The sequence below is a fragment of the Schistocerca gregaria genome, chromosome 1 (assembly GCF_023897955.1).
Source record: "Schistocerca gregaria isolate iqSchGreg1 chromosome 1, iqSchGreg1.2, whole genome shotgun sequence".
Lineage (NCBI taxonomy): Eukaryota > Metazoa > Arthropoda > Insecta > Orthoptera > Acrididae > Schistocerca > Schistocerca gregaria.
In genome coordinates this window covers 787321799-787348687 of record NC_064920.1, presented here as the reverse complement: position 1 = coordinate 787348687, position 26889 = coordinate 787321799, and the positions used below count along the sequence as shown (strand labels likewise).

Below are 26889 nucleotides of genomic sequence, written 5' to 3'. Positions count from 1 at the left end.
ATATCGGGAAGTACTTTGCACGTACTATCTATATGCGTGTAAGGTTGGAGGATTATATTGTTGCTGTGTGCATGCTAGTGTATCTTTTCTCATTCTCATGATGGAGGCATTAGTTTGGTTGTAATGCCAAACACACATTCTTGGTCCTTAAATTTATGCTACAGATTTTCGTGGGAACGCCGTTGCTTATCTCCAATCAGAATGAATTTACATTCTCTCAACATCTTTGTTACACTCTTGCACGGAGTAACGCACCTGTCCTGTAGAAACTTCGCGTGGCAGACTTGACAAAGACTCCGGACATTGGAACTATAACTTTAATAAGTCATAGTTGCAGAATACTGCGATGCATTATTTGCAGAAGGACAGATAGAGACCTCGAGCAAGGAGATCATGCGATTGTACAGGAACCTTGTACACAAGGTTCTTCATATAACAACAATGGATCTGGCTACTGTGTTGGCCAAGAAGTTGGTAGTCCTCAACCCTTGCGCTTTTCATCGTATGTTTGGTTCAGATGTTCGCGGACGCCACGTAAAAAATGCACGGGCGCGCCTTTATGGTGAAACCACATTTGCTGACGGAGTGACAGTGTCAAATCTTCCTAGAACTCCAGCAGCATCTCTTGATTTAATGTGAAGTACCAGGGACCCGTAAGGCGGTAGAGAAGAACGTACGGCCCAAAAGACAACTGTCAATAATAACAACCCATAGTTATTACTGAAATGTTATTGAAATACACATGAATGTCTGGAATGACGATTTTCTTCATTCCAAATGTGACTCTTCCGTCAAACAGCCTGCCAGGTGAAGGGAGCTTCAACCATAATGAGAATGCAGTGTCAAAGTTCGGGCATGTCGACACAGTGATGTAGAAAGCTCGTTCAGAAATTGACACGTAGCGGAAAATCCGCCGGAGTTAGTGCAAGCCCATTCTGTTAGGAGCAAGAGTAAAGTTGCTGGTCATGTAGAATACGCCAGACATTCGCGTGGGGCACATCCACGGCATAAGTAATGTTTCAAGTACTCGTTGTCAGGTCCTCTTCGACGAGATGAAGGATGTCCTCTTCAAAGTAGAGAGTGCGAAGCATCCGTGGAGCACTAACTCAACCTTCCTAGTTGCTGGCGTACCAATTTGTCGCACCAGTCTCGTTGCAGTCGGACGATAAGGTTATTTTATGGACTGAGGCGATATAGAAAAACAGCCGGCGCACTACGTCAAGGCACTGACAACGGCGCCCTCTTCTTTGAGTGCATATCGTAAAACGAGATATTTGAAAGTGGCCCCATCTCCAAACTTAATAATCGGTAGCAGATATTCATGTCCTGATGCAGACTGATCTATGTTCTAGATAAAGGAGATAAATGACTCGCATATCTTCAGCTCTAAAATATTTCAAAACAATGGTTCATTATTTTAACGTAATTGGTCGATCTTACTAATTTTTCCCACTTTTCCTTCGCATTTTAATTTTTCGTAATATTTTCCATTCTTACTTTCTGGGCCATGGGCGCCTAATCTGGGGTCATTGCTTCAGTGGCACGAGTCTGTTTATGCCATGGAGGTAAAAGAAGAAGGGAGGTGGCACTACAGACCATTGACAATGATCTGTGCTACAGACTTAACGCTCTACGTTGTTCCGAAGGCAGAGTTTGCGGGACCTGCCACCATTTTAAATAGCTCAAAACATTAGCAGACTGTGTTTATGGTTGCTTATTGTTCACTGTTTCTGCCGTGTGCGCAACAGCTGTTTTAAGTACTAAAATTATAGAGCTTACAGGACTGACAAAGTGTCAGGATGGCAATTCCGAAAGTTTTTCTGTTCTTGAATGTATATTTGCTCTAGTAATACGAAACATTTGGCCGTGTTAACGTAACTTGTTTTTTGCTACTATATTTCGGATAACCAGAAATAGAACGAAGTGATATGAAAAGCATGCTTTCGTAATCCATTTAATTCCGATTTTACTGTATTTGTGTCGATAGCAAACGAAACTAGATCTCTGAAACCATTGCCCGTTTGCTTACTAGTACCGGCACTGGTTCTTGTTCGTTAAATTTTCAGCTTTCAACTCATATGCACAGCATTTTTTGTGTTCACTTGTGCAAAATACTTACCTGCGTTTTCCTTGCTAGCCCATAAATGTGTGGATGAGGGAATAAGCAAGGCATGATATCTTGTGCATGACAACAGAGCGAACGATTATTGAAATGTCAAAGAAACATAACTGCGTAGAGGCATACCTACATGCAAAATAGAGTTCTTGTTTTATTCCAGTTCATTAGTTTCACAGTAGTTCACATATCTTCTCACTTTGAAATCTTTGCTATGATATGTCATTTAGTGTGTGGCCAATAATAACAATTTACAGAGTAAAAAAAAAACATATATTTTTTTAAACATCTTCCAGCATTGTGGAATGCTACAAATGTGATTAGGGGAATGATCTCAAACGCTTAAGACCCCTTCAAATGGATATTTTGCTTTGACATGTATGGGATAACTTTTTAGTAATGATAGCCCTTGCACGAAAAATCGTAATGATACGGAACGAGTCATTATATAGTGACACCATTCTTTTTTATGTAAATATGCTTCCATGCTGATCATTTATTAGTCATTACGTTTTTTGATTACAGGCAGCCTGATGTTCGTAATTCCTACGCATCACCATTTACACATTATAGTAATACACAATCTTCTGCAGAATAGGAGAAGTTATCGAAGACAAACTTTTTCAGTATAGTATCCAATTGTCCTTTGCAGTGTGTCAGGAATTTTATATCAATGGGTAAACCATCAAAACTTTTAGTTGCAGAACTGTGAACCCTTGTTTGTGCTACAGACAACCTTAATGTGACATAATGAATGTACTTTTTTCTTGTGGTATTGTAATTATGTACATAATCGTTCCTGTTGGAGTGCAGCGGAATATTCACAACAAACTTCATTGGGAAATAACTGTACTGTAAAACACACGTAAATGTTTATACAATCATACGCATAAAACTTGCACACACATGACAGCTGTCTCCGGCTGTTCTAGCTCGAATCTTTTTGAAAGAGGGAGGAAACGTAAACAATGAATCATTATGGGCGAGAGGAATTTAGGCCCCAACAATCAGCGCATTTGCGTAGCCATGTGTTGTGCGGGGACGAGACCGGAAAGCAGAGAGAGAATGGACACTGACTAAAGTAAGGCAAATCTAAAGTCAAATCACAGAAATAAAATCAGAACGATAAAAGAAACAGTGAAACCATAATTGACGTGTAAAAAAGAAAATATTGCTTCGATGGCTCCACTTACGAATGTAATGTGATTCCTTTAAACTTTAGACCAAGTACGTATTGATTAGTACACATGAAAACAATGCAAACTGACATTTTTGATGGAACAACTACGCCTCTACACAATCAAAAACACCCGACACCGTCGATACTAGGCACGGTTACAACAGGCTGACGTCATGGAGAAGTATCACAACGGTGAGCTATTGAGGTATAAATGCAGTGAATGTTTTGGGCTAGTTAATATGGCGAACATCGGATTCAAGTTTGTGACGTAATAACACTTCCCTTCTTTTATTACCTGCATGGTTTATGGCTCAAAAATGGTTCAAATGGCTCTGAGCACTATGAGACTTAACAGCTGTGGTCATCAGTCCCCTAGAACTTAGAACTACTTAAACCTAACTAACCTAAGGACATCACACACATCCATGCCCGAAGCAGGATTCGAACCGGCGACCGTAGCAGTCGCACGGTTCCGGACTGCGCGCCTAGAACCGCGAGACCACCGCGGCAGGCCTGCATGGTTTATGCTCTTATTATTATCGTTGATAGTAGCATTTAAAAGTATGGTAATTATTTCCGCTTATATTCTTTGAATAAACAACGAATCGCGACGTGACCGTGACGTAGCGCTGGTTTCAACAATACCGGGATCTTCACAGCGCCGCAGGCCGTTGCTTGGCATCATTTTGAGGTGAATCGAGCGTGAATGAATGTCGCCGTCTCCATTCAGCAAACTCTTTAAGAAAAACCGTGAAATGAAGCAAGAGCACAGAGCAGCGATACTAGTCAGGCGGTAAACCTTCTGCAAATAGTCTATCAGAGTTCTACCAATCCGAGATAAGCTACATTTAAGGTCATTTCCGGCAATTAACTCAGAAAAATATGAATATATATTATCTTAATTACAGGAAAACCGGATTACTGCAAATTATAAGTTCTTCTGCAAAATTGATGTGCCAAGTCCAATTTATATTTGCTCATATAGATAAGGTGAGTCTTGAAACACACATTTTCTATGCACATATCATAAAAAATAATAAGTTTTTAAAATGATTTCTAACGTATTGTAGGCAGATTTCTCGCTTTAAGCTGCATTTCTGCAAGAAAACCAATTTTCCTATTTAAATAATTGGCAAAATAAATCGGCAGTGGTGGTCACTGGACTTCGAACTGCTTTAATAATAATGCTGAATTGTGAGCAGTTTTCTTTATGTAAGGGGAACACAAGTCATCCTTAGCAGATGGATTGCAGTCCCCAATTATAAAAAAAAAAAGTTCCAAGCCACTTTTAATACGTTTGTGTGTGTCTTAAACGTTTAATTGTATGAACATTTATGCCCGTTCTGAAGGCTTTGGCTGAAAGCTTACGTGAGCATTCTCTTCGTCGCTGCTTGTTGCTCGGCGTTTGGGTAATAGTGTATCCGTTTCGTTTTAATTACAGGAAAATCGGAGTAGTGCAAATTATACATTTTCCTGCGTAGTTGATGTGCCGAGTCCAACTTGTAGCTCGTAAAGATAGCGTGTATCTTGAAATACACATTTTTCATGCACATATCACAAATAATCAATGAATAATTTATGACAATATCTTTTGTACAGGACCTCTTAAGCCATTATGAATCCACTGACCTGACGAAAGTTGTTCCGTCGACGAGTTAATTATGAGCGGCACACACACGACTGATGTATCGCTGGCAGTCTCGGAGGCAATATTGCTGGCAGCCGGTTACTCAAAAACGATTTAGCAAGCCATTAGAACTAGTACTACGAACGCTTTATTGGAACGTTCCATTCCAGATAATTATGTATTATAGGCCTATTTAGTAAAACTGAGTATTTCGATGAACACTAGTAAAAAAGAGTTCAAGCGCATTAAGAGTGCCTTGCAACGATTTCTGTTGGAAACTGCAATTCATCCGCTAAGGAAGTATTCACTCTTAAATTATGTTCTCCTTACATAAAAAACTGCCTACAATTTTAGAACTATGGTTGTTTAGTTCATAAGTAGCATCTAACAATTTCCATGATCCCTTTTTTTTTTGCCCCACTTTTTACTGCTGTTCCCAATTCAGCAAAAGCCATAACTGTATCAGCAAGGCAAAGAGGTGTCAAGTACATTAGATAGAGCACTGCTGCCAAATGTATGTATGTTGATAACCGGTCCTGCATCAGTGGAGCCAGTTATCAACACAGACACATCTGCTATGTCTAATGTATTTGACATCTCTGTGCGTTGCTGATACACTTATGGCTTTTGCTTTAGTCCACTTACTGTTGAATGGGAGTATCTTTTCTGTGAGTTTTCCCACATGCCAGTATCTAGTACTGCCCCGGTTCGGAAATATTGTAGATCCGGTGCAGATCTACAGAGCAGTCTTAAGTTGTAATGGGGAAGTGGGTAGTCTCACGTGACCCGTGTTTACGTTTGGTGATTTTGCTGATTTCGTTTACTGCTCTTACGTCAAATGAAAACAAAACTGATTTCTGTGACCGGGAGCTATCAAGTGAATTACATAATTACGGAAGGCTAAAATATGTTATTAGTTTCAGATTTTATTTTATTTCCCCTTTCTGACAGTGAAGCATTAATGCATTGCAGAACAGTGAAGTTATTTCTGTCGATTTGCTAAAGAAATTTGGTTTTTATTAATCTTTTCCGCTGAACCAGCCAATTTATTTGAAACGGAGTGTTTAATTCCATACTATTGGCTAGTTTCAACTGTTCGCTGCATTTCAGGCGCATATTTTCATCTTCTAGAACGTATGGCATTATGCCATAATACAGAACCAAACATGAGATAATACAGTAGTAGTACTCCAAGAATATTTACATCCGAATCTGTACGTACAAATGTGCACTTTAAGCCGAATTATGCATTTTAGTATGGTTCACGAAATACCCGTACTCTTCGAGTGTACTTTAATGTCTTGTTTCATTTATGACATTATCTAAGATCTTGTTATCAGGCGCCCTCTGGCAAGTGCTGAAACGAACCTGTTTCTAACAGGTCGCTGGAAAATATTGCGAATGGTGGTTTGAAAAGCGTTACTTTCAAAGTTAATTTCCTTCTACGCAAGATGAACTATGTGCGAGAATGTACGATGAATTTCATAAATCCCAGAGCTTTTGACTCGTCATTTAAAAATCAACACTTTGAGTACGATGATTTAGAATAATTTCAAGTCCAGAAGATCTAACATTTATGTCTTTCTTAGACATTTTACTGTTACATTTGTGTGATGTATCTTAAAGTGTAACACGCGCAAAAAAAGGGGCAACATTATATGTGGAAGTTTTCTTTTCTTGTTAGGTGTATTAAGTTAAACCATTAACTTTTCCTATTGTGTGTTCGCGTTACCTAACAGTGATGTTGCTTTTGGCCAACTACATCATGTGTCCTATGTTCTGAATATCCGCTGTCATCGGCTGGCGAGATCACGTGACGTGAGCTATGACTCACTCACAAAGTCCCATCGTAATAACGATTTCAATGCTTCGGAAAGTAACATGCGATGTTTGGTGGAATTCGAATTTATACTTTCGTAATATGAAAATGTGCAGTGTACATGTTGCTGCATGTCAGACATCTTCCCAAAACGTGTTTGGTTCCCTGAGTATCGTTTTCTAAAGTGCTGGGAAATTCTACGCCCGTGTATAAAACCATAACCATTCAAAAGACTGATAAGTTTTACAGTTCCGAGGAAACACAGGAAAAGTGTATTTTCACCCGGGAGGAAATGAACTTTTAACTGGGAATTCCAGGAAAAATCCGGAAATTTTTTTCCTCGTCCACATATACACACTGGTTATGTCTTACCAGCTTTTATACAGTCATGGTGTCAGAAGAGAGCAATTAACAATAATATTCTCTGTTCAGTAAGGCACTCATAGAGAGGTTGATGGTGGTGGTTCAGTGGCATCCAAAGACTCCCATGCAGCAGCTCCTAACTCAGTGTAGCACATGGTGATGTACTTGGCTGTGGCAGCAAGAGGACTAAGGGCACGAGTGCTTCATCAGAGAAGTGGAAGCAGCTGGTGTGACACGGCAGATGTGAAACTGAGGTCAGCTGTTTGGCAGGCAGCAGCATGTGAGGTGGACAGTGAGCATATCCAGCAGTAGGTCAGGCATGTGCCAAATTGGTGCACAGGCTCCCTTGGAGACGCCCAGAGACTGGACATAGTCAATCTTGCGGCACGACCTCAAGCCTTGGAAATATCATGTTTAATAGGAGCTCTTAGACCAGTAGTTAGTGGATGAGAACAGGTAGATGTAGAAAAAGCTGGTTGCCCCACATGGCAGTAATGGCTGCTGGGGATTATACCTCAACATTGGCAGTTGTGTAGACAAGGGACGTTAAGGATCTGAGCATGGGTATTAAAGTGGCTCTGCCCAGCTTCGTTGTGACAAGGCTGCATCTTTGGTCATGTACATGACAAAAGCACTGCATTTGTAGGCCCATGGCACGGGGACATTTAGCATGTCCCTGCAGCAGATTGGGGTCATGTAACATGATGCTTCAGCAATACTGCAGCCTCAGCAGCAGTATTTCATAGCTAGTTTGCCCACCACACCACAGGTTGTGAAGTCTGCACAGAGGTGTGTTGCCGCAACTATAGATTGCCTTTATATTACAGAGCGTATAATATTTTTCGTCCGTGTTAAGTGTGTTGTGCAGATTTTTTCAGTCTGTGATTCGCAAATAAATCTCATGGTCCTCATTCCATCATAGCCTTGGCCACAACATTTGATCATATCTAGCCCTTTTGTTCAAATTAATTGATGTTGGAGTCCTAATCACAGTAAAAAGTGGTAAAAGAAGATGTATGTAGATTTATCTTTGATGTGGATAAAGGACGTAAGTGATTTGTGTGAATTTCTAGCACCAACACTGACTGTTTTAACACAGACAAAATTTCACTTGATTAATTGATTTTACTACTTCTTCCATTTTCTCCAGTACAGTTTTCCCCATTTTTCCCATGTCTTTCTTTTGGGTGCCATTGCCTATTATCGTAAGGGACTATGTTTTCAGCTGTAGGTTCATCTGATCTATCTTTTCCCTACTGTATCACTGTGTCTCAGTAGCAGCAACTGAGACAACACAGATGTGAGACCTACCCAAAGTGGGCTCCTGGTTAACTTGCCTGTCAGATTTGATTGTCAAGGATTGATTGTGTCATTCCAGAAACTCAACAGAGCTCACATTTGTGTGTGAGGTTGCTGCTGTCAAATAATCTAGTCATTCGCAGTACTCTAATCTCTATTGTTGGTTATGCCTATGTCTCATCCCTAAAGTATCAATACCTGGTTCTTTTTACTCATAACCTTTGTCAGTGCCTTAATATCATCTATTAACTGTATGGTGCTAGCATTAGATTTAACAAACTTGTCATATGATACCCTAGTCCTAGTTCGTCCTGTAACTGTTGTCTAACACCGATTCCACTAACACTACCTAGCAGCAAGATCTTTCTTTTCCTGCTATGCTCAGTTTTTGCACTGTTTATTAAGACCCTGTTAATGGCCTGCTGTGTCAAGATATAGTGACATTCTGTTTAATTGTATGGATTAAGTGTCTAAAATGGGTATTAAGTATTTTTTGGAAAGAACTTTCAAACAAGCATTACAGGAAGCAGTTAATTGAGCAAATGTCTTACTTTGTAACAGAGTGAAGTGGGGGGTATACCTTACTTTTTCTTTTACCACTTCTGATGTCAATATTATTTTCTTCCTTTCCTGATCTCTTATTGTTAATAGTATATATATATGACAGTTAGTACATGAAATAACTGGTATCTTATTCAACCAATAATTCATTAAATTTAATTATCCATTATGTAGTTTGCCAGTTGCTGATAACAAAAGTTATTTACTTCTTATGTCCGTCCTGATAGCTGAGTAGTCAGCGTGGCGGATTGCTGTCCTACTGGTCCGGGCTCAATTCCTGGCAGGGTCGTGGATTTTCTCCTCTCAGGGACTGGCTGTTGTGTTGTGTTCATCATTTCATCCCCATCTGGCACAGGTCGCCCAATGTGGCATCGAATGTAATAAGAACGGCACCAAGGCGCCTGGACATGCCCCGTAAGGAGCCTCCTGGCCAATGATGCCAAATGCTCATTTCCATTTACTTCTTATGAAAACATTGTTTTAAAAGAAATGTTCAGAATGTTTTACATTCACAGTTGATGTGAAATTCAAAATTCCATATTTCTGAAAGTTGTCATCTTAAGGTCCACATAGCTCATTCTCCACGTTCCCATGAATGTTTTATTTTTCCCGAAAGCTCTATTTTTCGTAATATATTCATAATTTATTCAAAATTTTCATGCTCCAGAATATTACAGTCTTAAAATGTAATTATTTCTAAGATCCAGTGCCATGTTTCTGCAGCCCTGATTTTTCTATTTCCAATGATATATGCATTTACATAAATAACTTGTTAGTTTGTGAATAATTCCAGTATGGACACTTCACTTCCAGAAACTTTTTGGTGAAGTCTGAGATTTCCTGTGCAAATGGAAACGTCCCTGTCATAAAACAGTACTTATACTTTTGCATTTTCTAATTACACAGCAATTAGGTATACACTTACTTAACTGCCTATGGTATATTTACCTCTTGTGATTTCCCTTTTACATTAATATTCAAAATGTAATAGCCTAATATTTTACCAAATTGCTGGTATGTAAATAGGTGTCCGGCACAAAACCATACTGAGTTGGTGACTACTACTCAAACAGTGCAGTTACTGTGTCAATCAGTCTGCAATTGGTATTCAGTTAGTACAGTCACTATGTAAGTCAATGTTTAGTAATCATAAACTAAATTAACGTGTCATTTGGTCTGTGTCCATTATTCAAAAGATGAAGATCATATTGAAAGTGTGTAGTTACTATGTGTCAATCTGGAGAAGTACATAGTGAATCTGCAACACACACAGTCAGTTTGTTAATCATTTCCACTTGTAAAGTATTTGAAAATTCTTGTAATAGATTGTACTTACTAACCTGTGATAACATATAGACATCCCATAGTTTACAAAGCCGATCTTTGAACTGAGCCGGGTGTTGATAAATGTGAAGAGAAATGAAAACTAAATTGTACATTGTTGTGTACATTGTTTAATAATAGTTCACCTCCTTAAACAGCCACAGGTAGGAGATTAAAGTACACATTCCATTAATCTTCATGAGGCAACAGCATATGGACCAGGTTGGTAAGTAACTACTTGACAAAAAGTAGAGCTAAACTGTTAAGAACTTGTTTGTGTTCGAGGTTGAAATGAATAAGTAGTATGACTTAACCCTTAACTACTATGGTCATTCACAGGAACACAATTACAATGGGTTGGTCTCACAGACCGCATTCTTATATTTTATATATCAAACCAGAATTTTGCTGAATATATATAGTTTCTTGACTTCCTGTCATTTATAACACTTCTTAGAGGTGGTCTTTGTAGAAATTTGATTTTTTTAAAGAATGCAGCATTTTAAACACTTTGACAACTAAAACAAAGTGAAATGTGGAGTATATTTTTATTTTATGACTTATGAAAATAACAGCAAATAGTTAGCTCTTTACTCACACCCAGATTTTCATCAGAGGGTTTATATAACTAGGAAGAAAAATCTAATTTGACTTATGATAAATTGTGTGCAAAGTCAACTTTCAGTTTACAACTCATCTTTGCAATGTAGAGCGAATATTTCAGTCCATAAGTCTATGAATGGAGAAACTTTGCCACATTTTACTTCTAAAATTACAAGTAAAAACTAAATACCTGTTTGGTGCCACTGAATCATACTTTAGTCAATTTCCACCTGTAAACACTTCACGCAGACCTTCCTCCTCTTCAGACGAGGAGGGCAAAAGGCACACGTTTTTTGATTTTCGAATTCTTATTACCGTGTCTGAGGCACATCTTGTAAGTGAAGTATTCTTTTGATGGTGTCGCTCAGCTTTCCTGGCAAGCGTCCAATAGAAATTCTATGCTTCATATGAAGTTCAACTAGGTCTCTTGCTAGAGTCTTCATGAAGCCCAATCTTGACATTACCTCTGCCTTTGGATAAACTTGATGTACCACATAACAATTTACACTGCAAGCTACACCCACTAATTTGAAGAAAATGGCCAAAGGCCATCTTCTTGCCCGGGGACTTGACGAATAAGCTGCACGCCTTGGGTTGAGACAGTCCACACCACCTTTTGTTGTGTTATAAAACAGGATGATCTGAGGTTTTCCTGATTCAGGATCATTGTTTTCTGAATGTTGTGTAGAAGAGGTCAGTATTGCAGCTTTGGACTTCTTGGGCACAAAGGAAACCAGAGTCATGTCTTCTGTAAAACCATAAATAGATGTCTTGACACCACATTTATTATTTGGTAAGACGTTCTGTGGGATCTCCTTTTTGTTCTCTTCAGCGTACCAACGTATGTGAGACCTTTTTTTTTTAAATTTTATTGACTAGTTCTACTGATGGGTACCTGTTGTTACATGTAACATTTCTTCTTGTGTTTTCAATGGGTTTCACCAATTGAAGACCAGCCTGTGTAGGAACACTCTGACCTTTCTCATGGCTGGGAAGGGTGTGACTGTTGCTGCCTTTTCCAGAATAAATATATGCATTGTGCAAGTAACTTATACGAGCGTCAGTCAAACACTGAACTTTCAGGTCATACTTTGCCAGTTTGTTTGACATGTACATTCTAAACTCACACCTTCCACAAAAAGGAACAAGCATTTCATTGACAAACAATGTTGCACCTACAGAGTAGCAAAGTTGACTGTTTTCTATGACACGCAAAAAGATTTGTGAAATTGCTGCTGATTTGTCTATATTTTTTCTTTCCACCCGATCATCTGGATTGTCAGTTCATAATGCAGACAATAAAAACAGAAATCTTTCTTTGCTGACAGTGCATCTGAAAACATCTCTGCCTGTTCCGTCAGTTACAAACAAGCTGTAAACAGACTTATTCCCCGACTTGAAAATGGCTGAATACACTAATTGACCAATTAGAGCCTTCAATTCAATGATATTAATGTCTTGTAGATGGGATAAGCAATCGTTAGCATACTTTGCTCTAAGCTTAGATATTTTCAGTTTTGTCCATTGAACGATTTCGTCTAGAATGTCTGGTGTAAAGAACAGTTTCCATACTTCCAAAACAGCAGTGTTTTCTCCAAGACTTTTCACCATCTGTCGTAGTCCAGGAAACTGCAAGATGATGTTGTGTTGCCTTGTTCTTATGTTAGCTGGTGGCTGATTTTTTTCTCCATCGAAAACATCTATTCTTACCGAAGAAGTAAGCTCCATCATCATCAGCTGTCACATCTTCATCACTTCCTGCAGTTTCCTGCTCTGAATTAGTGTCATGATCACTAAATATCTCAAAATCAGGGTCATTATCACTGTCATCAGTCTTCATCTGAAGATTCAACGAGGAGATCTTGAACATCCATATCTGACTCACATAACACACGTTGCATAGAAGGCCCAGATTTCCCCACCATGGAGAAACAGTAACATGCAACAAAAACATGACATGCAAACACTATGGTGTGTCTGTGAGACCTCTCAAGGCTAATAATTACGAAACAAAGAGCAGCAACAATGCTGCCACGCCTAGCTTGACAGTCAATGGGAAGGTACACAGAAGAGTCCATGTGGCTTTGTCGGGGTGTGAGAAATATCTCGACGCAAAAATTAGTAGCAGTGTGAGAGACGGTCATAGTAGTTAAGGGCTAACAGTAATCGTTTTACCAGCTAAAAAACATTGAGGAATTAATTTAATTTTTTGTGTGGTTGGTTGAATGCGGACACCCATACAATCCGTGACCTTTGATAATGCCATGAAACTGTTCTATTATAAGCTGAGTGTTCTGTATGTATTTGTTGGCTGGCTTATGTTACTGAATGACAGACCACCCCCTGCAACCTCTGTTACTTTCCCCCTTTTCTAAGTTGAAGTAAGTGCCCTATTTCCAGTTCTAAAATAAACTATTCATTCCCTTAAAATGTTCATGTTTTTATAGGTTCTTCATTTTTAGTGCCTGGTAAGAGTGATCATTATAAATTACTCAGCTAGCTGTAAGCCATTTCAAGTAGGAGTTGATTAATTAAGGCAGCGCAAGTAAGAAACTTAGTTGTACCCAAACATGGACTGCTGTTCTAATTCTATTTAGTTCCATATCATCACTGCTGTCCAATAAAGTTTATCCCTGCAGACATTTCAGTCCAGAGGGAGAGATTCATTCCAAATGTTACAATATTATGGTTATAACAAGCAAAGTGGGAACCATATTTTTCATTGTCTTCATGTTTCATCGTGTGAATAACAGTTTCCACAAAATTAATGTGAAATATGCAGCAGCAAATACTGAAACTGAATAAGTAGTCATTTTTTACAATTTTCCTGTCTTATTGGTTTGATATTTGTGATTAATAGGGGTAAGAAGAGTTCGGGAATTCCGTAACACTAATACAATTGGTTATGCAGATAACATTAAGTTATTGTTTTATTGTACATCTTTTAGCACCACAACATGTTTGGTCACAATATTAATCACAGAGAGTACAGTAGTAATCATTTTTATCAGCAATAATATGAATAACAGAAATATTTACAAAATACAGTGGAATGGAAATAGTATCACAGAAATAGCAATAACATTACAGCATCCAAAATACACATCAAGTGTTTTGTAGTATCCACATTGCATATGGAGTTACTGCAACAAAGTGGACATCTTCCCCTTCAGAGTGCACTGCAATTCCAGATAGAATACCTTCACATATTAAAGGACTGCCTGCTAGAACCTGTGGATCAAAATATTACCTTGTAACTTGTTCTGCTTCAGTTCAAATTTTAGGATTCTGCAAACAGTGTATCAATGCAATTACACTATTTTTAGTTAGTAATCATTGTACACATCTCCTGCACATGTTTTGATGCTTATTTATTGTAAGTAAATTATGGTTTGTTTTCAACACAACAGTTCATTCCCATTTAACATAACAAATTATGGCCTTGACTAGTCCTTAAGATAATATGTTTAATATGAATAATTTGAATAAAGTTCATCACTGGCATTGTTTTTTTTATAGGATCTGACACTGTAAAGTGTTAAAGCTGATTGCCTTGCTTCACAGGGTAATATAAACTGAAATAGTTAAGATCCATTAAAATATATGATTCTATTTGTAAGTGGAGAAAACTGTCTGGAATTATCTGATTGAATGGGAGTGTGCTGTTCTTCTGCTTTAACACTTCTACTTTTGTGGCATTTGAGATTGTTATGAACTGTGCAACTATTTCTAACACAGTACAAGTGACAGGAGCTAAATTTCAGAATGAATTAATCAATTGCAAGTATTTTGGCATACAATGTGTGGATACATGAGGTGAAATGTAGGCCCAATTTCAGATAAAGCAAAAGGCAATTTGTTGGTAGGAAACAGGAATCTGCAGTTTGTTTAAAGAAGATATTCAATGTAAAATTCTTATACAGTTCATACTTGAATATTGACAATGTGTATGGGATCCACTGTGGTCAATCGAACAAGAGACATCAATTGCACAAAAAGAAAGAAATGGACACTCTTGCGTGACTGTCAAGAAAGTGTAATCATTTTATGACTTATATTGTAATTTGACAGATAAAAAACTACTCACCAAGTGGCAACAGGAGAACACACACATTAAAGAAGGTAAAAAACTACTCACCAAGTGGCAACAGGAGAACACACACATAAAACATGGTTATACTCATGCAGGCTTTCAGAGCCAATGGCTCCTTCCAGCAGTAGGACTGAGGGGAAGGAAGAGGGGAGAAGGAAAAGGGCTGCAGAGGTTTAGGAAAAGGTGGTAGATTTCAGAAAACCAGAACTGCGGATCAGGGTAGTGTTACCGGACACGATGAGAAGGAAAGACTCCTTTTTCACATTCAAGACGAGTACAATACTGAGTGACAAGTAGTGTGCTCTGAAGTTGTTTTTTGGAGAGATCAGCAGTACTAGTACTGGATATGATGGCCAAGGAAATCTGGTTTTGAACTAGGCTGGTGTGGTAATTATGTGGTAATTATCAAGACTGAGGTGAGAATGGTGGTGTACTGCTGAACAAATACAATTGTCTTGAATGAGAAAACTGTATGGAAGGGAACATTTGACATGGAAAGGAAGGCAACTGTCAAAATGTAAGTACTGATGAATATTAGTAGGTTTAATGTGGACAGAAATGTGTTGCTGGCTTTCAGTGAGGACGAGATTAACATCAAGGAAAGTGACATGGGATTCAGAATAGAACCATGTGAAACTTAATTGAGCGAAGGTATTTAAAGATTCAGGGAATTTAAACAGGTCAGCTTCACCATGAATCCATATGGAAAGGATGTCATCAATATATCTAAACCAAACCAGGTGCTGAAGGCTTATGGATGCTAGGAAAGCCCCTCAAGTGACCCATGAAAAGGTTGGCACAGGAAAGAGTCTTTCCTTCTCATCCTTTCTGGTAAGTCTCCTCTGACCCACAGGTCTGGGTGACTGACCGAAATCTGTCCAGTTTCCTAAACGTCTCCAGTTCTTTTCCTTCACTCGCCTTCCTTCCCCTTCAACCCTTCTGCTGGAAGAAGGAGCCACTGGCTCCAAAACTTGCATACCTATAGCCTTCTTTTATGTGTGTGTTCCATCACCGCTTGGCAAATAGCTTTTTTTTTTTATTTGTCCAGTTACATTATATTGGCTACAGAGTGCAATGGAAATGTGTAAAACTCCTACCTAGCACATAATCAAAGAAAGATGTGTTACATTTCACATTATCTTGCTTAGAAAATCTCAAGAACTTGTTTCCAGAGCAGATCCATCCACAGCAAATTCAGGTGAAATACCTTCTTTAAAGATGATAGATGCAGTGAGTATTGAGATTTGTCTTGTGTTTGAAATGGGAATGAAGTCCAATGCTTCTTGACAGAGCATAGGGGAATGATGCGGTCGACCCACACAGCCGTACTAGGCAAGGTACTAATGGAGATGGTTTGCTGTTGCCTTCCTCCAGCAATGGGGATGAATGATGATGATGGAGATGACACAACAACACCCAGTCCTCTTGGGGCAGCTGAAAATCCCTGACCCTGCCAGGAATCGAACCAGGGACCCCATGCTTGAGACGCGGTAATGCTACTGCGAGTCCACAAGCTGTGGACCTCATGTTGGAAGATTAGAAAAGTATTGTAAGTCTGATTCAGATTTAGAAAGGATCTATTCTGGGATTTGCTAACTACCAGTCATTTAATTTACAGTATTAGGGAGCTTTAGTGATACAGCAAAGAAGAGATCTAAAATTTCCTGGCAGATTAAAACTGTGTGGAGGACCAGGACACAGATTTGTGACCTTTAATTTCATGTGCAGTGCTCTTATTAATCAAAAAAATGCACTCTCTACAGCAGAGAGAGATTCATTCAGGAATAGTTTCTAGCCTATGAATTACTATATGCAACATGACAAGCACCAAAATAAATATATCAGTATTTTATCAACAGCCCTATTAACTACATTCTATACACCCTTAGGAAGTTTATTTACGCCACAGAGGAATGTCTGTGTATTTCTCATTTTAAAAGAAAAAAAGGAATCAATTTCCATGATCACTAGATTGAGATTTATTTTAAACATCTTAGCATGAGCCTACAGAAAGGTGAATAATGTCTTTGGGAGGGTGGGGGGCAAATGATAAGCTGCTTGTGTGAAAAAATGTATTCTTACAAGCACTACTAATAATAATAATAATGCAAGTAGTAATAGTATGCACAGTAATGCAGATAAGCTCCAAGATGAATGGCAGAGGTTTTAATGAGGCCAAGCCAAATGAAGTGATAAGAACTTTCATTATCACCTCCAAATGTCAATAGTTTTTTTGATAAAGTGGTGGGGTAATATAAAGTAAGGCACCCTTTCCGTTGTGGATGAAAACTACACTCCTGGAAATTGAAATAAGAACACCGTGAATTCATTGTCCCAGGAAGGGGAAACTTTATTGACACATTCCTGGGGTCAGATACATCACATGATCACACTGACAGAACCACAGGCACATAGACACAGGCAACAGAGCATGCACAATGTCGGCACTAGTACAGTGTATATCCACCTTTCGCAGCAATGCAGGCTGCTATTCTCCCATGGAGACGATCGTAGAGATGCTGGATGTAGTCCTGTGGAACGGCTTGCCATGCCATTTCCACCTGGCGCCTCAGTAGGACCAGCATTCATGCTGGGCGTGCAGACCACGTGAGACGACGCTTCATCCAGTCCCAAACATGCTCAATGGGGGACAGATCCGGAGATCTTGCTGGCCAGGGTAGTTGACTTACACCTTCTAGAGCACGTTGGGTGGCACGGGATACATGCGGACGTGTATTGTCCTGTTGGAACAGCAAGTTCCCTTGCCGGTCTAGGAATGGTAGAACGATGGGTTCGATGACGGTTTGGATGTACCGTGCACTATTCAGTGTCCCCTCGACGATCACCAGAGGTGTACGGCCAGTGTAGGAGATCGCTCCCCACACCATGATGCCGGGTGTTGGCCCTGTGTGCCTCGGTCGTATGCAGTCCTGATTGTGGCGCTCACCTGCACGGCGCCAAACACGCATACGACCATCATTGGCACCAAGGCAGAAGCGACTCTCATCGCTGAAGACGACACATCTCCATTCGTCCCTCCATTCACGCCTGTCGCGACACCACTGGAGGCGGGCTGCACGATGTTGGGGCGTGAGCGGAAGACGGCCTAACGGTGTGCGGGACCGTAGCCCAGCTTCATGGAGACGGTTGCGAATGGTCCTCGCCGATACCCCAGGAGCAACAGTGTCCCTAATTTGCTGGGAAGTGGCAGTACGGTCCCCTACGGCACTGCGTAGGATCCTACGGTCTTGGCGTGCATCCGTGCGTCGCTGCGGTCCGGTCCCAGGTCGACGGGCACGTGCACCTTCCGCCGACCACTGGCGACAACATCGATGTACTGTGGAGACCTCACGCCCCACGTGTTGAGCAATTCGGCGGTACGTCCACCCAGCCTCCCGCATGCCCACTATACGCCCTCGCTCAAAGTCCGTCAACTGCACATACGGTTCACGTCCACACTGTCGCGGCATGCTACCAGTGTTAAAGACTGCGATGGAGCTCCGTATGCCACGGCAAACTGACTGACGCTGACGGCGGTGGTGCACAAATGCTGCACAGCTAGCGCCATTCGACGGCCAACACCACGGTTCCTGGTGTGTCCGCTGTGCCGTGCATGTGATCATTGCTTGTACAGCCCTCTCGCAGTGTCCGGAGCAAGTATGGTGGGTCTGACACACCGGTGTCAATGTGTTCTTTTTTCCATTTCCAGGAGTGTCTTTCTGAATGATTAGCCAGTGAAGTCCAATAATACACTCCCAACCTGTAAATATTATTAGAACCATGGGAAGGCAGAAGCAGAGTTAAATTACTACCAAAATCAATTTTTTAACTAGGAGTATGCTGGAAAGCTGAAAAAGAAAATACTTTAGGTGTTAATGAATTAGTCATTGCTAACAGCAACACAGAAAATAACAGCAACACAGAAAAGTTATCGGACTCTACAGGAATTAAACTAAAATTCTGTATGGTCCAGAACTATGTGTGTGCTAGTCAACAAAGACTGGACATCGGTTTATTTATTTCAATAATGAAGATAAAATCTCTTTTGTAAGTGATGACATTCAAATGACTGACCATAATCCTACTACATACAATAGTTTCATGGCAGACTTCATATGAGTCTATCTTTGAATCAGATCAATCAAAAAATTTTAAATTAAAAGTGAAGAAAAGAATATCGAAAGTGTTCCATCTCTAGGAAAAGTTGGTACAGTCACACATCTACATTTAATACATACTCCACAAGCCAAGTATCGTGTCTGATGGAGGGTAGCTTGTACCACTACAAGTTATTTCCTTTCCTGTTCCATTCACAAACAGAGTGAGTGGAACAAGACTGTATGTATACCTTCTACAGGCCCTAATTTTTCTTATCTTATCTTCATGGTTCTTATGCAAATTGTATGTTGGCAGCAGTAGAATGATTTTGCAGTCAGCTTTAAATGCTGGATCTCTCAATGTTTTCAATAGTGTTTCATGAAAAGAACATGGTCTTCCCACCAGAGATTTCCATCTGAGTTAACAAACCATCTATGTGATACTCACATGTTGATGAAACCTTCTGGTAACAAATCTAGTAGCGTGCCTCTGAATTCTTTTGATGTCTTACTGCAATCCAGTCTGGTTGGGATCCAAAACACTTGAACAGTGCTCAAGAATGGCTCCCCCTATGGTGGTCTACATTATAGATGAGCTACACTTTCCTAAAGTTCTCCCAATAAACCAAAGTTGACCATTTGCCTTCCTACTAAGATCCTTAAGTGACTATTCCATTTCATATTGCTTTGCAATGTTATTTTGATATTTAATAACTACTAATGCCGTATTCAAACATTACAGGTTTGTTTTTCCTACTCATCTGCATTAACTAACATTTTTTGATATTCAGAGCTAGCTGCCATTCATAACACCAACTAGAAATTTTGTGTAAGTTGTCTTGTATCCTCATACAGTCACCCAATAATAAACCTTCCCATACACCACAGTGTCATCAGCAGACAGTTGCAGATTGCTGCTCAACATGTCTAGCAGCTCATTTATGTATATAAAGAATAGAATGGTAATATCACACTTCTCTGATGAACATTCACAACACATACAACAGTGCTAGACAATTTCAGTGAGTAGTTGGTCATAGAGAGACAAAATACAGTCATTACCAACTGCTACATAAAACATGTAGTTAGTAAGAGGAATTATGCAAGATTAATACATTGTATGCAGCAGTCTGCCTAATACTGAAGCAAACTTTCTTTTGGATAAAATCTAAGAAATTAGAAATCATGGACCTCTCCAAATTTAAATAGAACATTATACAGTATAACAGAAATCCTCAAAGTAAAAAGAACAGGTATCAAAACTTGTTCTACCTTTTTTCTAAAAGCAAAGTTTAATTTCAACTATAGGGAAAAAACAATATAATTGACTTCAAGAAATTAAATATGGCATGAAGGTGCACCAAACAGGTGTAGAAGCTATTTTCACCTATATTACACTGAATTCTTAGCAGCAAAACTTCAAAAGATTCTTTTGAATAATTACTTACAGAAAAGCTGACTCAAGTGTACTGAGGAATGAAGAAAGGAATGTGAAAGTTAAAAAAAAGACATAAAATAGGACACTACTAGAAAAGGTTTAAAAGAAGTTAAACATGATGATAACAATAAGAGCATAAATCCTCTTGAATAAAAGTTCTCGCAATATATGGAGCTTTTAGGAGGCTTCATAAAAATTTATCAGACTTGTTATTATTATTATTATTATTATTATTATTATTATTATTATTATTATTATATTGGTTATATTTAAAGTAAAAGTTTTTACAGTAAAATGTTTATGTACACAGATACTGGTAGATAACACTTCCAGAAGCTCACTCTAGAGCTTACCTGTTCATCACTGTCAGGTGATCTATCACATTTAATGTGAAAGGTGTGGTTGATCCCTCGTTCTATCTCCACTGTCCTGCTACACATTTCAGTGTGAACTGCACCTGTTATAAAAAGAAATCTAGTTATATTTGTCAGCACCTTTTAAATGCCATATAAAAAAAATACTTGTTAGCAGTTGTACCTGCTGATATAAAGAGGCAAAGTATAACTCTTTTAGATATTGACTTCCAGTAAGATCAGTGACAGAAAATGATATTTTTGTGTGATGCACCTGTCTTGGTGCTCAAAATAAAAATGCCTTATTAACATATACAGATAAATTAAGCTCTAATATAATTGATGGAATCACTTGAGCTGTGGCAGCACACCCAATAGTTTAAGTATAACAAATTTATAACTGTAGTAGTATTAAGATATTCGTGCTAAAGATGACTGAAAAGTGAGGAAATATATTTCACAGCAGGACTCCACAAAGATGAAGTTTTAGTGTGATTACAGGCTTTCTTGGCCTGTTCCAATGATGAAATCTTCTCAGATGATCAGCTGAGTGGTCACTACCAATTGGCTGATCACCCAAAAGATTTCATCAAAGTTTTAGCCACAAAAAATAATGGAGAGCTTTTTTGATTACTGGTTTTGTAACTGCATTATTTACAAAATTATTTATATTAATTTTATATAAATCAAACTACAGAAAATTCCAGGATGGAATGTAACAATATTATGAATAGGAAAGTTGCTGCTCACCATATAACGGAGATGTTGGTGGCTTTAGTTGCCAGAGACTGCAGTCGTGTGTGTGAGTTGCATTTGTGTGAGTGTGTGTTTGTGTGCCTGTCATCTATTTTTGATGAAGGCCTTGCTGGCTGAAAGCTTTATTTGTGACAATTTTATATAAATTTATTTTGTGTTTGTGAACTAACATAATCTCCATTTTTGCAGGGATAAAATGGATAATGTGTCAACTAAGTCTCCTTAATCACACATGTCCCTGAAAATAATTGTAACATCATCTTTTGTAAATAATTTCCATTAATTTCACTATTTATTATTGTATACCATTACCATTGGTAAATGATATTTAATTTATGAACTATTCTGGCAAAACATTATAATTTACTAGTGAAGTACGTCTAGTAACAGTCAATGGAATTTCTTTTTGTATAAATGGGCAAGCATAGAAAGAGCAACAGATTTTTAAAAAATGTAAATCAAAGAGAGTAATATGAAGCTTGTTCACACATGTGATTTTGTACTATAATTTACATGAGAGCGAGACTGGTCATTTTTGACCAAACCACGGTACTGTAATCAAAAGAGCAGCTCATTTTAAAGCTTCCAGCTGATATGGCAGTTGCACAAGAAGAGTATGCACAACTGTAAACTACAGTCTCTGACATCAGTGTTGGTACTAGATCAGAAGACAGTATTACAGTCTGCATTTCAAATCAGTGAAAGGTCCATGAGATATTACAAGTCAGCTGATTTAAGTCTAGTTGGAAATGTTGGCAATAGTTTGAACCAAAATTTTCAATGCACATGTGAGGATGATTTAGAGCACAATTATGAGAATACTTCTCCTACTAACACGAAGACACACTTGAGCAATGCGAAATTTGTGAGTTGTCACATGTGTGTGCGATTATCCATCATCACCACTTATTTGGTTTGTCATATGCAGCATATTTCTGTTGTTATGAGGCTTTTGGCACAGCCATTGCTCAGAAGTATTAATCAGACCAACGTAGCATTTTTACTTCATCAGAATCTTCAATGCTTTTGCCAAGTCCATTTTAGATACTATTAAGTCACATTGTTATAAGACTATGCATTCGTATCTCCCATATTAAAGAGGTGTACTTATAAAAGTATTAAAGAAAAATTCAATTGAGGAAACTAGTAAATATGGGACAGAATTTCTGGCCATTACGTATGATCAGAAGGCGAAAAGTTTAGTACTATTGATAGACACTTAAAAGTAGAAGTGATGATATTATCCTAGCTTTCCAAACTGTTAGTTGGTTCCTTGGTGAGAAAGCAGGACAGACAGGGGAAGGTTAAAAATGAAAGGCAGCTCACCCAGTCCCCAACATGAGGAAGACGCACCCCCCTGTTAGTTTCTGAAGACATAATAAACATTTTGCCTCCAAAAGATAAGCATTGGCTAGCCATTCAGTCTCACATTTATTTACAAAAGTATGCAGACTCAACCAGAATACTTTATCTGTGGAGACTTTAGTGTTAATTTCTATCTGGTAGTACTGCTGGAAGACAACTGGAGTTCTTGCTTGCAAAGTGTTGAATTATTTCATACAGAATCATTCCCTGTGAGGACTGAAGGTCACATCACAATTTTCTTTAGTCATCAATCTTCTGACTCTCTTTAATAGATGTTGCCTAATTTAGAGTTGGCTGATATCGGTCATTTGGAGGTAAAAGCAACAGTAAATGGCTTAGCTGGCAGTGCTTATTAATCTTAAGGCTAAACCTTCTATGACATTCACTTTGAATACAGAAAGAAAAGTATTACAGTATTTATAAATCTTAACTTGGCAGTGAGCAAGATACATTCACTTGCAGACAGGCACAATTAAAACACACTTGCATAAAGCTTTCGGCCACAGCCTTCATCAGCAAGAAAGAAACACAACATTCTTACAAACAAGCAAGCACACCTCATTCACACATAACTGCCAGCTCCAGCCTCTTGAGCTGAATTGCAACTATCACATGGCATGCAAGTATCAATTTGGAGGGGATGAGAAAGGGGAAGGGGTAGTAGTGTACATGCAGTGAGAGATACGAACACTGTCTGGCAGTGTGTGCAGGGGCTAGAAGGCCAATACGTGGCATGTCAGGCGGTTGTGGGGCAGGGAGGTGGGGAAAAAACAGAGCAAAAAGGACAGGAGTGGTGAAAAATGGGCAGGTTTATTGCCAGAGGGCGGGAAACAAAGAGTGTGGGAGGTGAGAATGGGGAGGAGGTGACTTTACTTTTAAGTAACAATAGAAAAGAATTCTGTGAATGCTGATAGTGGAAATGCTATGAATATTGATGTGTTTATGTTCCACTCTTTTAGCATGGTGACTCTGTTAGTATTTGAGTGCTGATTTTCGGTCAACAAGATACTAAGCAGAGCTATTGCTCATTAGCACTCACTCTGTGGTGCAACGAATAGCTTCTGTGACTATGATTAGGAAGATTGCAAGTTTGAGTCCTGGAAGGGTAATAAATTTCTAAAAGTTTTATATGAAATATGAAAATAATGTTATTAAGAACTGATTGTTGCAGTTGTTTCAATGATAGGATGTATTGTGTATAGCTTTGATTTAATGTTAGTTTGGGAAATGAACTACTGAGGATAAATGTTTCAATTTTGCTTACAAACGGTTCACTTTATTGGAAGGCATTGGTAATAGTGAAAATATCACAATACTCCCACAGTACACCAAAGTGTCGGAGATTGAGGTTTTGTATGTGGAGAGATATAAAGCATGTACAATATGCAGGTACCACAAATGTAAGGGCTGTGATGTTTGTGACTTTAATCTAATGTTAGCGATAATCTAATGTTAGTGATAAGCTAATGTTAGTGATGATGAAATGAAATGTCGTTTGGCTAGGGTCTCCCATAAAGTAGACCGGTCACCTGGTACAAGTCTTTCTAGGTGAGGCCACTTCGTTGACTTGTGTGTCAATGGGGATTAGATGATGATGAAGACAACACAACACCCAGTCCCTGAGCAGAGAAAATCTCCGACCCAGCTGTGAATTGAACCCAGGCCCTGTTGCATGGCATTCTGTCAAGCTGACCAACCAGCTATCAAGGTGGATGCTAGTGATGATGAATTATGGCAGAGGGCACTAAAAAGCAAGGTCTTCAACACCCTTGCATTAATGATTTACTGATGAATATCATGAAAATATATGGAAAAAGGTCTATGAAACTGAAAATCAAGTTTCGTCCCCCCACAAGAATCGTAAGGCAACCCCACTAAGATGAGCTTCAGGAAAGCCCGCAATCAAATCACAAGGAGATGCAGCAGAATAACTAGATAAAATCGTAGATAAAACACCTGTAAAAACATGGTTAAAAAAAGGGACAGATAACGTTACAAGGCGACTACTTATAAATAATAAGTGACCCACCCAATCTGTGATACATTAAGATTCACACCCGATATTTTGGGAAGAATTGTGGATATCACACAAAATCTTAAAACACGAACAATACTCACCTCATTATCAGTTAGAATAGCAAGCAGATCCCGTGAGAGACATAGTTCAACTCTCAGATTGTCATATAAAACACACACAGTTAAAATATGTTGTATTGACAGCTTTGTCCCGCATCTGACATACTGGAAGCTCCACAGGCCAGTGGACAATGTCCCACTGTAAGCCATAGAAGAACCACTTTTTCAGACCGTTGTGAATGGTTGCACTGAAGTTTTTAGGTAATGTAATTTATTATTCCTCACTTCCAGCCACTGAGCCTCCTATGTACACATGGCCTTCCAGGTCACAAATGAATGTGACAGCCTGCAGGGGGACTGAACAGTGAGGAGGAGGAGAAGGGGAGCAATCCTCTGTGGCAGTCACGTCAGTGAGTTCATTTCCTAAAAAAAAAGGAAAGTGTCCTGCACTTGCACCATCTGATCTGTTGGGCACATTGTCCAATAACAATAAGAACCTTTTGAGAATCTAAGCAGATGAGGAATATCTTGTTATGACGCCATCTCATCTGCTCTGTTGTCCTCAGGATAGCAAGCAATTCTGTGTAATAAACTGAAAACTGCTCTGGGAGCCCTAGCCTGAGAACATTGTTGGTGAACATGACAGAACAGCTGAGAAAATCACCCTGTTTAGAACTGTCCGTGTAAACATTAATAAAATCTGGATGACTGTGTAAAATCTCATTAAATTTAATTTTAAATGTATACTCTGGGGTACAATGCTTCCTGTAATAAGTCAGTTCTAAAAGCAATTTGGGCCTTACTAGAAGCCAGGAGGATGCCCTACTTCACACCCTGGCTTTAGACATAGATGCCCCCCGCCTCCCCCCCTTCTAACAACACAAGGCTCTCCCTTGCATGGGTCCCAAATGGCCTTGTTGGTTGGGGCTGATGATCAAACAGCCATTCTAGTGGCAGCTGTACAATATAGCTGGATGCTGGCTATGTAGGAACAGATAATGCCCTATATGCTTGGCGTACCACGAGAAGATGACATTGAATAGACAGTGCAGGCTCACCAGCCTCTGCACACAAGCTAACAACAGGGCTCATGCGATAGGCCCCTGTTGATAGCCTGATGCCCTCGTGGTGAACTGTATCCAGCATTTCGAGGTATGAAGGCTCATAAATCTGGCATCCATATTCAAGCAGGAGTCGCACCGAGGCCTTAGAAAGTTGGAACAGACATGCCCCAAGACCTATGACTGACACATTTAAAGATGTTTAAGGCCTTGAGAAAATTTCAGTTCTTTAAGGGGTGGCAGCTATGTTAACATGTCATCAAAAGTAAAATCCAGATACTTCACCTTTTCCTTGAAAGTGAGAATGGTGCCCCCCAGTTTTAAAATGTGTAAATTAAACAGGCAGCAGGAACAATTAAAATCAACACAAACTGTTTTCTCCAAAGAGAATTTAAAACCTGTTGTGTAAGACCATTCCTCCAACTGCTTGATTATCAGCTGCAATTGTTGAGTTGCCATTACGAGGCTGGTAGATGCACAGAAGATGGGGAAGTAGTCCACATACAAGGAACGTTGCACTGTGGACATAATACTGTTTATTGCAGTGGCGAATGACTTGATGCTTGAAACACTCTCTTGAGGGACACCACTCTCCTGCATAATGGCCAGACAGGACGTTCCCAACCTTGTGTGTAAAATATCAGTAAGAGAGAAAGGACCATATGAAGGTGGGTAGATGTCCGTGGAATCCCCACTGATAGAGTCGCGACAAAATATTGTGCCTCCAGGTAGTATCATAGACCTTTTCCAAATACAAGA

The 26889-nt window shown here is 39.2% G+C and overlaps 1 protein-coding gene across 1 annotated transcript in view; it reads right to left on the bottom strand.

Annotated features, from left to right (window-relative positions):
• Positions 1-13794: 13794 nt before the first annotated feature.
• The window catches only part of LOC126269449 (uncharacterized), a 113516-nt gene continuing 100421 nt past the window's right edge, over positions 13795-26889 (bottom strand). The window contains exons 7-8 of the mRNA XM_049973994.1: positions 20873-20976; positions 13795-14122 (exon numbers count right to left, since the gene is read on the bottom strand). Coding sequence (XP_049829951.1) covers positions 13997-14122; positions 20873-20976 — 230 coding nt within the window. The 3' untranslated portion in view covers positions 13795-13996. The remainder of the gene's footprint in view (positions 14123-20872; positions 20977-26889) is intronic.